At 32.0% G+C, this 15,482-nt stretch overlaps 1 protein-coding gene across 7 annotated transcripts in view; it reads left to right on the top strand.

Annotated features, from left to right (window-relative positions):
* capt (adenylyl cyclase-associated protein 1) overlaps positions 1–7,630 on the top strand; it is a 153,655-nt gene extending 146,025 nt beyond the window's left edge. For all 7 annotated transcript variants that reach the window (XM_075379941.1, XM_075379934.1, XM_075379917.1 and 4 more), the window contains 2 exons: positions 4,302–4,445; positions 5,836–7,630. In XM_075379941.1, the coding sequence (XP_075236056.1) occupies positions 4,302–4,445; positions 5,836–5,919 (228 nt within the window). In that variant the 3' untranslated portion in view covers positions 5,920–7,630. The remainder of the gene's footprint in view (positions 1–4,301; positions 4,446–5,835) is intronic.
* The last annotated feature ends 7,852 nt before the right edge of the window (positions 7,631–15,482 follow it).

Here is a 15,482-nt window from a genome sequence, read left to right as displayed (position 1 = left end):
TCCAATTCCATTGTCATAGGAATCAACACAATCCACACTTTTAGTATATGCTGCTATAATTAATGGCTGAACAATCACGGTGTCTTTTCTTCCTTTTAGGCTGTATCTTATATTTAATAGTGGATATACACCATTTTGGTTACTGGAAACTGTCACCATTGCATAATCATTCCATCTAACAACTCTGAAATTTACTTTTTCAATGGGCAATTAAGAAACCTATTTTCTCTGACAGTGCCAGTCACAAAATATCCTTCTGTTAAGCAAATTAAACAGAAGAAATTGTCAAAAAAATTTTATGCTTATTAGGCTTGGTACAACATTTAACAAATTTTGTACTACTTGTGACTGAAGACCACATTCAGATTTTTCTTTGTTTGCACCTCTGTATGGAATAAATTTGTACAAATACTCATCTGAGCTACACAAACACCAAAGCTTAAATCCAAATCTAATAGGTTTTCCCTTTGTAAACATTTTTACTAAATACATATCAAAATATGGTACCATTTATTCATCAGTAGGTAAATTATGAGAAAAAACACCAAATTGTAAATTCTGTTTAACAAACATAGAACCTGAACATTTTTATAAAATAAATGACGTCTTTAGAAATAGTAAAATGGTAGACAAAACAAAAATTAAACAATTTAAACATAAAAATAATACAACACGGGATTGCAAAGTTATTATTAGTGACGTAAGAATAACATATGTTGCATGCCTAGCATGTAATTCATCACTCCATAAGCTAAAGGTGCATAATTGCACCATTATTTTTAACAACCAATATTCATTATCAGTTTTCAAAGTAAATAATTTTCATAAACTGATAAATAAAAGCAACACTTAAATAAGCAAATAAAATATAAATATTATTTTTAACAAGCATATTGTGATCATCATTATATACTTTATACAGAAGGGGTTACACGATCTCGTAAATGCAGCAACTTGAAATGCAAATAAACTTACTAATTAAAAACGTATAATCATATGATTTTTTTTGTGATTACAGCACAGGCAAATTAAAAAGAAAAAAAGTTAAGAAAAGGTTTGTTACACACCATTGGCTGTTAATCGGTTAAATCATCTTTGAGATTTTAAATATGGTGATCTTATTTTAAAATTCTAAATAGTAAGAAAAAGTATAATCGTATTTCACGTTAATGTAACCTTTAAAACTAAATAAATTTAATACTTTAATTAAGATGTACTCAGAAAGTTCATATAATATTGGTAAAATTGATGCTAATCAAATTTTATTAATAATTTTTAAGTGATTAATCTCTGAATTTTGTAATTAAAACTACAGCAAAAGTTATCTTAACGATTTTTATATTTGCTGCTAGTATCTGATTCTAATTACCCATGGTTTTTCCCTTCAGATGTATCAGGAAGACAATGATTTCTGCATGCGTAAGGGGATTAGCTTCTTTACTTTACTTTCTTTTTAACTAAGAAGCTTGTCTTTCTAAATTGGTAGCAAAATTATAGATGAATAATACTTTGAACATCATTACATTTTGACAAGAATACTTGTCATTGTGTCATATTGTATTGCATATTATTCAGACCTTATTTTAATTTAAGCTGCATTTAGAATAAAAGTATTCATGGTTTTTTTTTTTTAGTAAACAGACTAGATGATGAACATTATTATAAGAAGGATAAAGAAGAAATGTTTTAAGAGACTATCAGCATTTAAACAAAATGAAATTCAAATAACTGCATAAAATAGAACAGAAGTCATTATTTACATTATATGAGGGTGAGGGTGGGCTGAGAAGTTTCTGGCCTGACATGTAGGTGGCACCAGCAGGTTTCTTGCTCACATTCTATAGTACTATCCTTCAAATAGCTTGTATACCAAATTTCAGGGTAGTAGCTCTGTTAGTCTAGGTTTGACATCTTACTGAAAAAGACATCTTTGTTATGTTCATGAAAATAAAGAAAAACATGTTGTTATAAAATACTTCTATTTTAAAGATTTAACTCCATTTGAGATCAAACAAGAAATAAACTCAACACTAAAACACTATTTTCAATCATGTTTATTCATTGATAAAATAGTGGATTTCTGAATTAAAAAAAGGTTGCAAAAGCACTGATGAAAAACCATGCTCCAGATGGCCAGTTGATGTCACAACTCCCAAAATGATCATTCTGGAGGATGGCAGATTAAAAGAGTATGAGGTAGCTGAGACTGTTAAAATGTCAAATTAACATGTAGGTAATATTTTGCATAATTATTTGGGCATGGCTTAATTATTTGCGTTCTGTGCAAAATAGGTGCCATGTTTGCTAACGCTCGTGCAAAACTTGCTATGGAATACTGTTTCTAGTCAGAATTTGGTTGCTGTACAAGTGTAACATCAGTGAATTTTTACATTTATTAATAACTGTGGCTGATTCTTGGGTCCATCATTACACTCCTGAAAGTAAATGTCAGTCAGAACGATGGACAGGACCACTAAACCAACCCCAAAGAAGGCAAAAAGCAAAAAAGAACTCTGTTTGTCAATAAGGTTTTGGTGACTTTTCTGGGACGCAAAAGTAATTATCATTGAAAAGGGTAAAACAATTGATGGTGAATACTACATAAACTTACTATGACGTCTGAGTGATGAAGTAAAAAGAAAATGTCCACATCTAGTGAAAAGAAATTTGAAAGTGCATCAGCACATTTGTCAATCGTTGCAATGGCTAAACTTAATGAACTGAAGTTCCAATTGCTTTCCCAACTGTCTTGTTTGCCATATTTAGCACCCAGAAACTGTCACCTATTTCCTAATCTCAAGAAATGGCTTGGTGGACAACGATTGGAGAGCAACAAGGATGCTGTAATTTGGTATTTTGGGAAGCTCAATGAATTGCATTATTAAGTTTGTATAACTGCATTAGAGCACTGTTACGAAAAGTGTATTAGTCTTTCTTGAGATTAAAAATAAAAACAAAAAATCCAACAAAAAAAACTATTTTCTTTATCTGGCTGGAAACTTCAGCACACCCTCGTAAATAATTAAAATTCTAATATAAGGCATTTTCATCATAAGGCATAATATAAGGCAATTATAACTCAAATTTTCAGTAAATTTTTTTTATCACTGTTTTATTAAAATTTAATATAATGTGATTTATACAAACCACCAAAACACAGTAATTAAATAAATTAAATTTACCCTATTCTTTCATTTTTGTATGCTGTGTAATGTTCTGTAAATCATTTTTTTAAAATGATTATTGATTTTTCTATATAAATGTTATTGTATTTAATTTTGTTATATTCCTCTTAATTGCTCTATTATTTTTATTTTAACAATTTATAATGTGATTGTGGTTTCTGTTTTTTATATTTATTTTTTCATATACATTAATAATTTTTCTATTATTTTATTTTAGATAAAACTATTATTAATTTTCGTATTAGTTTTTGTTGTTTTATTTTGGTAAAATTATATTTCTATTTTTTATTCTTTTATAATTTTTTTTCTAAAATTTCACTTGAAAACCATTAAATATTGCTATTTGTTTTATTTCCTATATTTCTTTGTAGCATTTGTTTTTGTTTTTTTTTTTATAATGAATTGCTCTAAATATCCTGTTATATCTATTAACTTTTTGTGGCCATGGGTGGTTAAACTGAAGATCCAGAATCCTGTGAAAATCAATTCTTGGAATTAATAATGGAGATTAACTTATTTAATTACTGTGTTTCAGTGGTTTATATTTAATATTAAGATATATTAACACAGTGGTCAGAATGTTAATGAATTATTTAAATCTTCAAAAAATTATATACATGTATGTTCATAAAATAATATCGGGGTTTGCTTTGTTTTAAAGCTATAACCATTTAAAAACGGTTATAGCTTTGAAACAAAGCATTGTGGAGAGATGAAACTTTAAGAGTTTCCATTACACACATGCTACACATGTGCATTAGTCACCATGTTTGCGGTGCAGAGGAAGGTTCAGTGTGTGTTGTAGTTCGAGTCAGTTGCACATGTTAGGTGTGAATACAATCATATGTACAATGAAGACCCCCCTGCATGAAAATAAAATTTGGTGATGGGACACAAACAACTCAAAGAAACAGGCAGCGTACTGAAACAAACACGTCCAGGACAGCCATCAGTGTCTCTGATGAAACTATTAAAACAGTGCGAATAAGTCTCTTGCGTAGCCTGAAGAAATCTGTGTGGAAGTTTCCTAGACACTTGGGCATATATATTTTTTTTCCAGATTATTTCCAACAATAACTTTAAATAAAATTCATTTTAATTGTTAAAATTTTTCAGGTACTAGGTAAAGTACCAACAATTTCAATAGACAAAACAGATGGATGTCAGATTTATCTTAGTAAAGATTCATTGGAAGTTGAAATAATTAGCTCAAAATCATCAGAAATGAATGTTCTTGTTCCTAAAGCAAATGGTGACTTTGTAAGTATTGTTATTTTTAACTTTTTGGCTTCTTTTAAAATAGAATGTACAAATAAATTTTGTTTTTAAAAATTTCTATGTGATTTTATTTAGTATCTTTACTTTTTCTTAGGAGTGTTTATTGCTAGAATAACTTTTATTTTTTAATCTATTATTTGATTCTCATTTCAAAAAACAACTCAAGAAATTTTTCTCAGAATTGTCTAGCAACTTGCATATTTAAAACTTTTTATTTGTACACTTCCCTGTACCACCTAATAATAAAATCATATGAGTTCACTCATAATTGAGCATATTGCTTAGGATTAATTGGAAAGTATTAATAACCTAAATATAAACAATTAATAAGTTTTATTACTTTATTCTTGAAAATATGTGATTAGAAATATATGATGTAAATATATACATCATACCATGATAGATATGGGGCAGAGATTTGATTTCTATTACTTTCAGTATTTATGGTGCATCATACATGAATAGTCAGTCCAGTGGGAATTGAAGAAAGATAATTTATAGAAACCATGTATATGGTACGTCCCATTTAATTTCAAAGAACACATGGTCGCTCCCATGTGCTTTCTTCAGCAAGAAACTCAGAGGTGGAAAGGAACCAAATGAAAGAGAAAAATAATTTTTAAATATTTCACGTATTCTAAATAATAAATAAAAAAAGCCCAGTTTGAGAAAATTCAGTTTCAGAAATAAATGTTTACTTCTTTAAAAAAAATATTTCTTATCCTGAACAGTGTTAACAAAAATATTTATATTTATCTATTATGCGTAGAGATTATCAAAAATTTTTAACAATTCTCTTTATCATTTTAACTGTTTTGCAATATTAAGAAAATTAAATGTGAAAACCATATTTCTGTTGAAAAATTAAAAATCCCATTGTCCCAAGGTTGTCCCTTCATTATTCCTTTATTAGAAAGTTATTTTTTTAAAATTGCCAATAAACTTGAAAACAAAAATGTGGAGAATTTAACAAGAGCCCAATTCAACTTTCATTGTAAAGAAAACTGAACAGAAAAGTGGGAAAATTATCACTTCTTGCAAGAAGTTTCTTGTTATTTACAATAAATAGCAACTTACGAAAAAATAACCATTGTGACATTTCCCCTTCAGGAATAAAAAATACTGTATGCTGAAAATTTTAATTTTTATCAGAGGAAAGAGTTTTTAAAGTGGAAAGATTTGTAATTAGAAAATTATTAAATTTAACAATGTTTTATATTGCTTTTAAGTAAAATTATATGTTTGCTATTGTTGAGGATAAAGCTAATTATAATTTGTTTTCTGCAAAATTTTTAGAACAGAATTTACATCCATCATTAAAAAAAACTACTAGTATGTTGATAAAAATAATTGTATATTATATTTTATTTAGGCTGAGTTTCCTGTGCCTGAACAATTCAAGACGACTGTGAAACCAACTGGACTGACTACAGTAGCTATTGAGAGCAAAGGCTAAATGTATGAAGATTGTATAGGTTAATATTGTTGTTATTACATCATGTCATGAGTGGTAAAATGGAACATCAGTGTTATAACTAGAGATAATTCATTGATAATAAGGGCTTATAATAAATGGATTTCAGTGTCTGTGGGCTAACATATGAACTTAAGTAGTAATAATCAGTTTTACATTTCATCTGTTACTTTTAAGGTTTATAAAGTATTATATATTTATTTCTTCTTTTAAGTGCATTTTATAATGTAATATTTATTATGGCATTGTTATATCTACTATAATTATTGTATTGTTATAAGTATTTAATACTGAACTTTACAATGTTGTTTCTTATATCATTCACTAGCATTTTACATACATTTTAACTTAACATAAAAACAAATTTTAAAATATATTATTATTGAGATACATTTGAATATAGCAATTGTAGATAATATCATAAAAATTATAATGCTCACTTTTCAGAATTTTTGAATTTATCTGTTTACAACTGCATCAAATTTAGAATATCTTTATTCAATTGTACGGTATTTATTGACAAATTATGCTTACAAAATTTTTTATGATCAAAAATTTTATTGCAAAAGGCTTTTTTATATTTTAATTTTAGTATGACTGAATAATGTTTCTAATATATTTTTTTAGGTTTTTTTCAGTTGTGATGCCATTTTAGCCTTTATGACAGTTGCGTACAGAATTAGGTTATTTATGATAATGAAGTCAATTTTATATTTACCTTACTGTGTCATTTCATATTTATTTATTACTTCTTTGTTCATAAGTCCTTATGTAAGGGTTCTTCAATCAGGTACATTTGAAGATGAATAAAAACTGTACACTATATCTGCTATAAAAATCAGATTTTTTTTTTTGCATCAGTATATATAGTTTTCAGTATGCCAAATCATGGATTTTATATTGAAAAATTTGCTAGTGGTGGGTTTTCCAGTATTCCTAATATTGGAATTAAAAAAGTTGTTGCTGTAATATAAAAACTGAACCATTCATCAGTTTTAACTAGCTAACCAAGACATAAGAGCAGTGTGGTGTTTATTATTGTATTATATGCTGTTAAAAGTACATTAATTTTGGGTTTAATGTAGTTTTTTAGTCTTGCATTGGGTGCTTCATGATGAAAAAGATCTTAAAAAATGAGTAATAAGTAATAATGAACTTGACCTTTTAAGGAAAATATAAATTTTACTCTTAATATACAGGTATTTTCTGACTTAATGTATTATAAACTTTTTACTTAATTTTGTTAGTTTGGATAAAAAAGATATGTTATATTAAAAATTTTATATTTTTCCTTTGCTTAACTTAAACGTTTTTACTTAGCCACATTTTTTCAACTAGGAAGAAGTTGATTTCATTTTGGCCTAGGTATTCTGTATATTAATTTTAATGAGTATTTTCATGTAATTTATATATTATTATTTAAATAAAGCTTGACTATTGTATGCTGGTTTGTGTAGCATTTTTATATTCAAAGAATTTTTGATACCATACGGTGTCTAGTATTGATTTTTTAATTATTATTATTTTACACAGTATGTTTGATATTACATATTCATTGAATTATTTTAAGACTTCCGTTTGTGGGAGATAATACATAGCATGTTATGATGTAACATTCTATTTCATTGCATATATCATTGGCATTAAAAAAACATTATCCTATTAAATAATAAAGTATTGAAAGATTATTTAATATTGTGAGTTTTATTTTAACACTTCTAACCAATCTTTTAACATAAGAATTGTGATAATATACAAAAGTTTTTTTTTGAGATTGAAGAAAGAAATCATTAACAGCTTTAATGTTAAGATGTGTGTCATGTCTAGCCGTAAAATGTCACCAGTCCATTTCTGTTAACTGAACGTGAACAAACTCAATACGCTTATTAAATAGGCATTCAGATTCATTTAAAGTAAAGTTTTTATACATTTGAAGCTACTTCTTCAGTATTACTAACAGCTGTTCCAAATATCTGATCAGTATTAAAGTTATCACTTGTCTATTTAACAGATAAGTAAATTCCATTTACTACTTTTGATAATTTATTACTATATTAACACATTCAATTCCATTCTTGAAGCATACATAAATAATGACTGCGTGTTGCCATCATAGTGTAGATTTTACAAATAATGTTTCTCTGTTCTCCCCCTTTTTTGGCAGTGAAATTTTACATAGTTTGCACACCAAGACTGGTTTCATAACATCTGCCAAATTGAAACCAGATATTCACAGAAGGGTGTAGTCAGCTGCAGTCATATTCTTCATATAACTCAGAACTTCTTATATATTTATTTAGAAGTTATGAGAAAGATGTCATCTGTCATTAACTTGTACAAGGAGGATGAAAGTATGAATGCATTCTCTGGCACACTCTCTTGAAGTACTGCAGTGCCAAGTTTGCTGTTATGAAACAATTCAATAATTTTAACAGTTTTAGTCCTTTTCCTTCAGTTTTATTATGTCAGAAAAAGAAGCTCCTTTGTCAATCCTATTAATTTTCAACATTGGTAAGCAACATCCCAATCCAAAAGTTTCTAGTTCAAATTTCTTTTTTATATAGGTTTTCATTCTGCATATTTTTTATGATTACGTTGTACAGGGATCTGGGCAAGACATTTAGCTTGTTCCAGGCAGTAACAATCTGAACAAACCGAAGGTTGAGAAGTTGACTAAATGTTCAATAGTCAAAGCTACATTCATTCTCCACACATCACAGTAAGGAGTGCTGAGTGCAGTTCAGCAAGTTTTATTGCTAAATTCTAGCTCTTAAGATTTCCCTATCTTCCTTGTTCAGTCTGTAATCCCTCACATTATATATGTTATGCAATACAAATGAATTAAATTAGTATTCACATAATATATATTTAATAAAAATAAAAAAGAATATTCATGAAAATATCTTCAACCCTGCTTCATACCCAGAATGCTTTGAACATTTAGCTGTAGGTTACGTTGTAATTGTAATATTTACTGTATCCCCAAAAATCGCCTAATATAGACTAATTTAGAATTCTTTATAAAAACCTCTTATTTAATAATGGTATGCAGGGAAATGGTACATTTTCCAATAAAAATATTTTACAAACATGAATAGAATTACTGGAAAAGTTTTTCCAGTAATAGGTGGATGTATTTTTTTTTTTATAAAATTTTTTATTTTTTTTTCCTTTCTATAATTGTATTATTGTACTTTTAGAGCGTATGGTTTTGGTTTTAAATTTAAAACAAACTGAAATTTTTCATTCCAAAAGGCAATCCATGCCTTTTATTCTGTTTGAATAATAACAATGTTTTGTATAAAAAAATCCATCCAATCAATCTCAAACTGCAAATAGTTCTAAATATAGAACTTGTTAATTTACTTAACATAACCTCTGAAAATAATATACACAGAATAAAATGTTGATGGCTAACATTCTATTAATCTTTATTATCAAGAAAATTGTCTGGTAATTGTATAGGTTGCTATTTTGACATAACTAAGTATATCAAAAAATATTATGGGACCTATGATTACACCAATTAAATCCATGTTTGCAAAATGGAAAGAATGGGGATTTATAAAAATTTGTGTTTCACCAGTTACACAATAAATAAAAACACATTTTTGCAAGTAGAGAAATTTAAGTTCAGCAGAAAAAATATTTTTTAAATTAAATATTGTAACAGGTGGTGAGATGTAAATGTACAGTTAATGATGTAGAAAACAAAGCACTATCATAAAAAAGTTCCTAAGTTTGTTTGTAAAACTGTAAGAAAAAATGTTCTTTCATCTAAGATGGAATTATGATGAGTTTCTGAAGTAGTTTTGGAACATTCTTTGACAATGTTGTTTTCTAAAATGCGAATGCCATATGCCCAGTCTGGAATCCTGACTGCATTAAGCAGTGACTTTTTCCAAAGATGCTTGGAAATCCTATTATTTATTGAATTCAGAAGTTTAACTTTGAATTCAGCTAGAAGTTCCTATTTTCAGCATAAAATCTCCATGAAGATACTGCAAAAAGTGGTTTGGCGACAGAACAACAAAGTAATGAAGTCCTTATACAAGAAATGTTGTCATTTGAAGGGTGTTATTTTTTTTAATAAATAGGATGTCAGTAAAAATATGATATTATTAAAAATATTAGTAATTAAAAGTACTAAACTGCACTTTACAAGATTACAAAGTTAGGAATAAATGCTATTTTGAAAAAAAAAATTAGATTATTACAGCCCCCTTTTTTTTAAAAGTATATTTTAGCCAGTTACTTTCACACTCAGCTTTTTTGTAAGGAAAATTGTATTATATCTCTAGGTTTATAAACTACGCTTATTATATTACTAGGCTTATAAACTGTTAATTTACTTTGTAGCCAAATATGGAAAACATTTTTTATGTCTTCCATATTTTAATGTTTTGAATTGTTTCATGGTCATGTGTAAAATGTAATTGTTGCATGTATCCTCAGTATTTTCCATTTAATACATTGAATGTGAGACTTGTAATTACATTCTCAATCTAAGAGTGGGAATTTTTTCCTTTTTCTTGTTAAGTCAGTATTTTTGATTATGCATTGACTTGATTTCTTGGTAAAACTGATAGACAGAAAACTCTGTAAAGCTTCACCATACATCTGTTGCTTGGTCTACCTCATAAAGTGATTTTTTGGCTGTAGTGTAGGCAACTGTACAGCACATGTACATAAATTCCTCTTTAATAGTATATTGTAAAAATAAGGTACTAACAAGTAATGTGTAACATATTTTATTAATATTTTTTTCTGTTAATAAAACATGAAAATACTTATACATTCACTAAAATAAATTCCTAATTTTTTTTTTTATTTGTGATTATAGTATAATTTACAGTTGATCTATTTATTTAAAAGATATTTTTAAAAAATAAAACATTTAAAAGTTAAAATCTACCTTTTTTTATAAAATGATGAAAGTCAGTTATTTTTAAATATTGTAATAAAACAAAACTTTTCTGTCCATCGTATTATTATAAAGAATATTAATAATTAACACAGTTTTAAAATATTTTTCTCATTTTTATAAAGCAGTTAGTGTATTTTTTTAACAGAATTTTAAAATAAGTTGAATGACTGTAGAAAACAAATGTTGCAAACAATTTGTAATAGCTATACAAAATGTTTCCTAATAAGATAATTAAATTAGTTACATTATTGTATTTGAATTGTTACCAACTGATCACAAAGTGATCTTAATGCTGTTTGACCTGGTTTAGAGAAACAGATTGAGACTAGTAACCACTGAGTCAAGCTGTGTTTGCAGCATTTCCATTTTTGCTAGTAGATGGCCAGTTCAAGGTGATGAAATGGCCAGCTCAGGTATGTGATGTCAGAGATGGGGTGGGCATTGTGGCAGTCAATCTGTCTAGGTGTGAAGACCAAATCTGATGGTAGCACAATTCAAGGTCAAGTGATGTTGCTGCAGAACTTGTCTCTGGCCAATACTCAAGACCGAGTACTGTAGCATGTTTGTGGGTGGTCTTGTGATATAGGATACGAGAGTGGGTGTCTGTCATTATTGCACGTCAGGTGATAAAATTAATAACAAAACATGTCACACAATGTATCAAAACATTACCAAATAAGGAGTGATATGCAGTACTATTTATGAGAGGTAACCTACTGACTCATTTCAAGCACTAGTAGAACAACAATCTGATTTTATAACGGTGGCAACTGCTAAAGATAATCATTTAATGTTAAGACACAACAGTCTATGAGACCTACACTAAAACTAAAGCTCAGTGGAACTGAACAAGCAATATAAAAATTTTGAGTGATCTGCTTTATCAGCTTTCACTCTGGATGTGCTATCTTTCTATTTACTGTAAATTTCTCTTTAGTTGTGCAGTTTGCATGCATGTCAAATCAAGAAGTTCTAAGGTTCAGATCCTAGTAAAGGTAGTAGGTACTTTTATTTGGATTTGAGTACTAGGTTGTGGATACCAGTGTTTTTTGGTGGTTGGGTTTCATTTAACCACACATGTCAGGAATGGTTGATCTGAGACTATACAAGGCTTCACCGGAGGCTAAATAGAAAAAGAAAATTTTGCATGCATGGTCCAACTTATTTATGCAAAGATCACCTTTTCTCAATTTCTTCTCCAGCTTAATGCAAGAACTGCAGTACTGAGAGCTGGGTAAGTGAGCTTCTACTGGTAGATAATGTACAGCCTTATTCACTACATTGCTTAACGATGATACGATACCATGTCCTTTTAACCTATTCATAGTTTTTCAGTTCATCTTGCCTAGCCTATACACCATCGCTGTCTATTAATACAAGTTGTGAAGCGCTGTTCATTAACCGTATTGAAAATATCCCCAACATTGGCTCTTTTCAAAACCTTTGGTTTTTATATCAGAACCTTCAGGTAAGTTCTTCTCGCTTGTTTTCTCCTTAATCGACTTTGCCTTTTTCTTATTGATATCATGTTTTTTTATTTTTTCCGATACATGTAACTCAATGTCATTCATGAAATCGTTGTTCTTCTTTTCCACTTCCTTAATCTCTGATTGAATGCTAACATCACAGTTTTTTTAATTACATCAATCTACTTGGATATTATGTACGTATTTTTCAGAAAAGTGCTTTCTAATGTACGTATCGTAGTCATCTAACTTAGTATTCATTGTTTCCCACACATGGTTACCATTTTCGGCAAGCATAGGATATACCTACATGAAATTGACAGCATCCTCACATAGTATTCACTGTGGGAACGTCATGTTCGAATGTGCATATGATACATTTGAACACGTTGTGCTCTCATAGAATAAGAGGCATAAGAGATTGTAGAACATCAGTTTTTAATGCGAAGCGTGCGTCTGGTGCCTTTACTTTTTTTTTGTTCTTGAGTCGGAGAAATAACATTTACATACTCCTCCCCATAAATGAGGGAGTGTCGGACTCATACAGGTTTGGCTAGATGTAATTAAAGGCCTATGTATACCTGCACCCTACCGACTAAAACTCCTTTCTCACCATTCCTCCACTCCTGGGGCCTGGCCTGCAGTCAAGCATTACTAGACTCCAAAAGGTGGTGCCTTTGAATTCAGGGGTTTGGGAGTCCCTGTGCTTCATCACCACCACCTACCTATGCAAGCACAGACAAATGGTGACTCCCCAGAGGGCTGTCCCTCTTCCCCTTACTCTCCAATCAGTTTCTTCACCTCGATGTTAGAGGTCCTTTGACAAGTAAACAGTCATCATGACTCGTCAATCCTCTCCATTATTCCATATTAGTCTGCACCCCACTCTCAGAGCCCAGCTTCCTTCTTTTTGATAATACAGTAGGCAAGCTGCTCAACTGCAGCCCAATCATCTTTCCCACATAACATGAAGTTAATGGTATTATCTGGTGTAATTCCTATAAGTCCCAGTTGTTGCTTTATGTTCAACTATCATGGGCATACATAGAATGTGTGTTGACATGTATCCAAGTCACCACAGTACATGCATAGGGGTGAATCCCTCCTTTTAAATCAATGTAAATATGAATTAAACACTCCATGATCTGATAACATCTGGGTCAGGAAGAACCCAATCTCACTGTGGTTCCTAGTATACCGTGGCTGCAACTGTGGAATGAGGCATCTTGTTCATAGCCCTTTTTTTATTCTTCCCAACTCGCTTGCCATTCCCTAATCATCAATTCAGTAGCCTCCTCCTTCTAGAATGGAATGGAATGCAAAGTTGGCAGGAGTCTATTACTCCCTACTTTATCGCAGAACCTGGACAGAGTCCCTTGCTGCTGGATCATTCTAATCGGGCTTGTTTTTAAAAGGGTTATTTTTTTTTTTAATCTCGGATCTAATTTTTCAAGTTTTGTCTATTATTATTTTAGTGAATTTAAGACGGATTTAATTGCATTCCAATCCGTTGTTAAACCAGCGTTATCGAACCCATTTCATGGGCCGACCGCGGAAGGCTAGGCTTATAAAGCCTGTCCTCCCGACGTAATTCCCCTTCAGACCGTCCACTGAAGTCCTTTCGGTGCTAACTCTTTAATAGGCTAGCAGGAATACGCCACAACGGGGCACTAGCTATAAGGAGGGAGCAATGCGTCCCCTTTTCCGGAGGAGTCGCAATTGCTGGGATATTTTGTCTTACTGTAAGTTTTTTTTAAATTTAGACCGCGTTTTTGTTTTATGCGCGACTTACCGTGTTTGACGTCTTCAAACTATATAACTCGCGAAAACTTTTCACTCGCGACCCCGTAAACGCGTCTGACGCACTATTCCGTTTATGGCTCATGCGATATGGAGGCCCCTAAGCCTGGTTTGTCGATTTTCGGCTACCGCAGCGCACCATCACGGTGGTTCGTCCAGTACGGCGTGAGGCCGCTTCCTTACAACTGTCGGAGTTGGGTCCTCTCGGCAGATGTCCCGAAGATGACTGTGTTCGGACACAGCCGCTCTCCCGAACAGTCTGCGCGCCTGCGCCACCCTCACCTCGGACACGGATTGAAATCTCGCATCAGATCGGAGAGTGGCGTTCCTGACGAACCACGGAGCTCCAAAGATCGTCCGCAACGCGATGTTTTGGACGGCCTCGATCTTCTTTTGAAGCGAGGAGCTCAACACTGCCCCCCATGCCGGGTAAGCATATGTTAGAATCGGCAGTACGTACAGCCGAAAAATGAGGAGCTTAGTTGCCAGTGGGTACGGGCTGGCACTGTTCAGCACTGGGTATAGCGAGGCTCTGGCGGCCTTAGCCCTCCGGGTCGCATAATTTACATGTTCGCCGAAGGTAAGCCGCCTGTCCAACACCACCCCCAGGTACTTAACTGTTTTCTCAAAAGGGATTTTCTCCCCTGAGATTTCCAGCTCTCTGGTCGGTTTTCGTGTCTTGCATGTGAACATCACGGCCACCGATTTTTCACCGTTGACCCTGATTCTCCACATGTCGAGCCACGGTTCCACTAAGTCCAGCTGCCTTTGGAGCCTCCGGACCGCGTAATCCACATTTGCGGATTCGTAGAAATATGCCGTGTCGTCTGCGTAAAGGGCCGTTTTGACCCCTTCCGACAGCGGCATATCGTTCACGTACAAAGTGTACAAGAACGGGGAAAGTACTGCTCCTTGGGGAACCCCAGCGGCTATTTCTCTGGTAGAGGAAATCGTTTCCCCTACGCGCACGACAAAATGTCGGTCTAGCAGATATGACCGCATCAGTCTGACATAGCGGTACGGGATCGCCGATCGCGCTAGCTTATAAAGCAGCCCGCTATGCCAAACTTTGTCAAAGGCCTTGGCCACATCCAGAAAAACGGCTGCAGTCACCCGTTTCCTGTTCAGGCCTCCGACAAGGTCGTCTATTATTTTTACCAGTTGGAGGGTGGTTGAGTGACCCTCCCTGAACCCAAATTGCTCGGGCCGCACTTCTCCCTCCATGTATCGCCTCAGTTTTTCGAGAAAAATCCTCTCGAACAACTTAGACAATACCGGTAACAGGGAGATTGGCCTATAATTCCGTGGGAAAAGTAAACTTTTCCCCGGTTTGGGTAAACATACGACTTTGG

This window comes from Lycorma delicatula, chromosome 1 (assembly GCF_047948215.1).
Source record: "Lycorma delicatula isolate Av1 chromosome 1, ASM4794821v1, whole genome shotgun sequence".
Classification (NCBI taxonomy): domain Eukaryota; kingdom Metazoa; phylum Arthropoda; class Insecta; order Hemiptera; family Fulgoridae; genus Lycorma; species Lycorma delicatula.
Note: the sequence above shows the minus strand (reverse complement) of the source record. Positions and strands in the feature narration are given on the sequence as shown.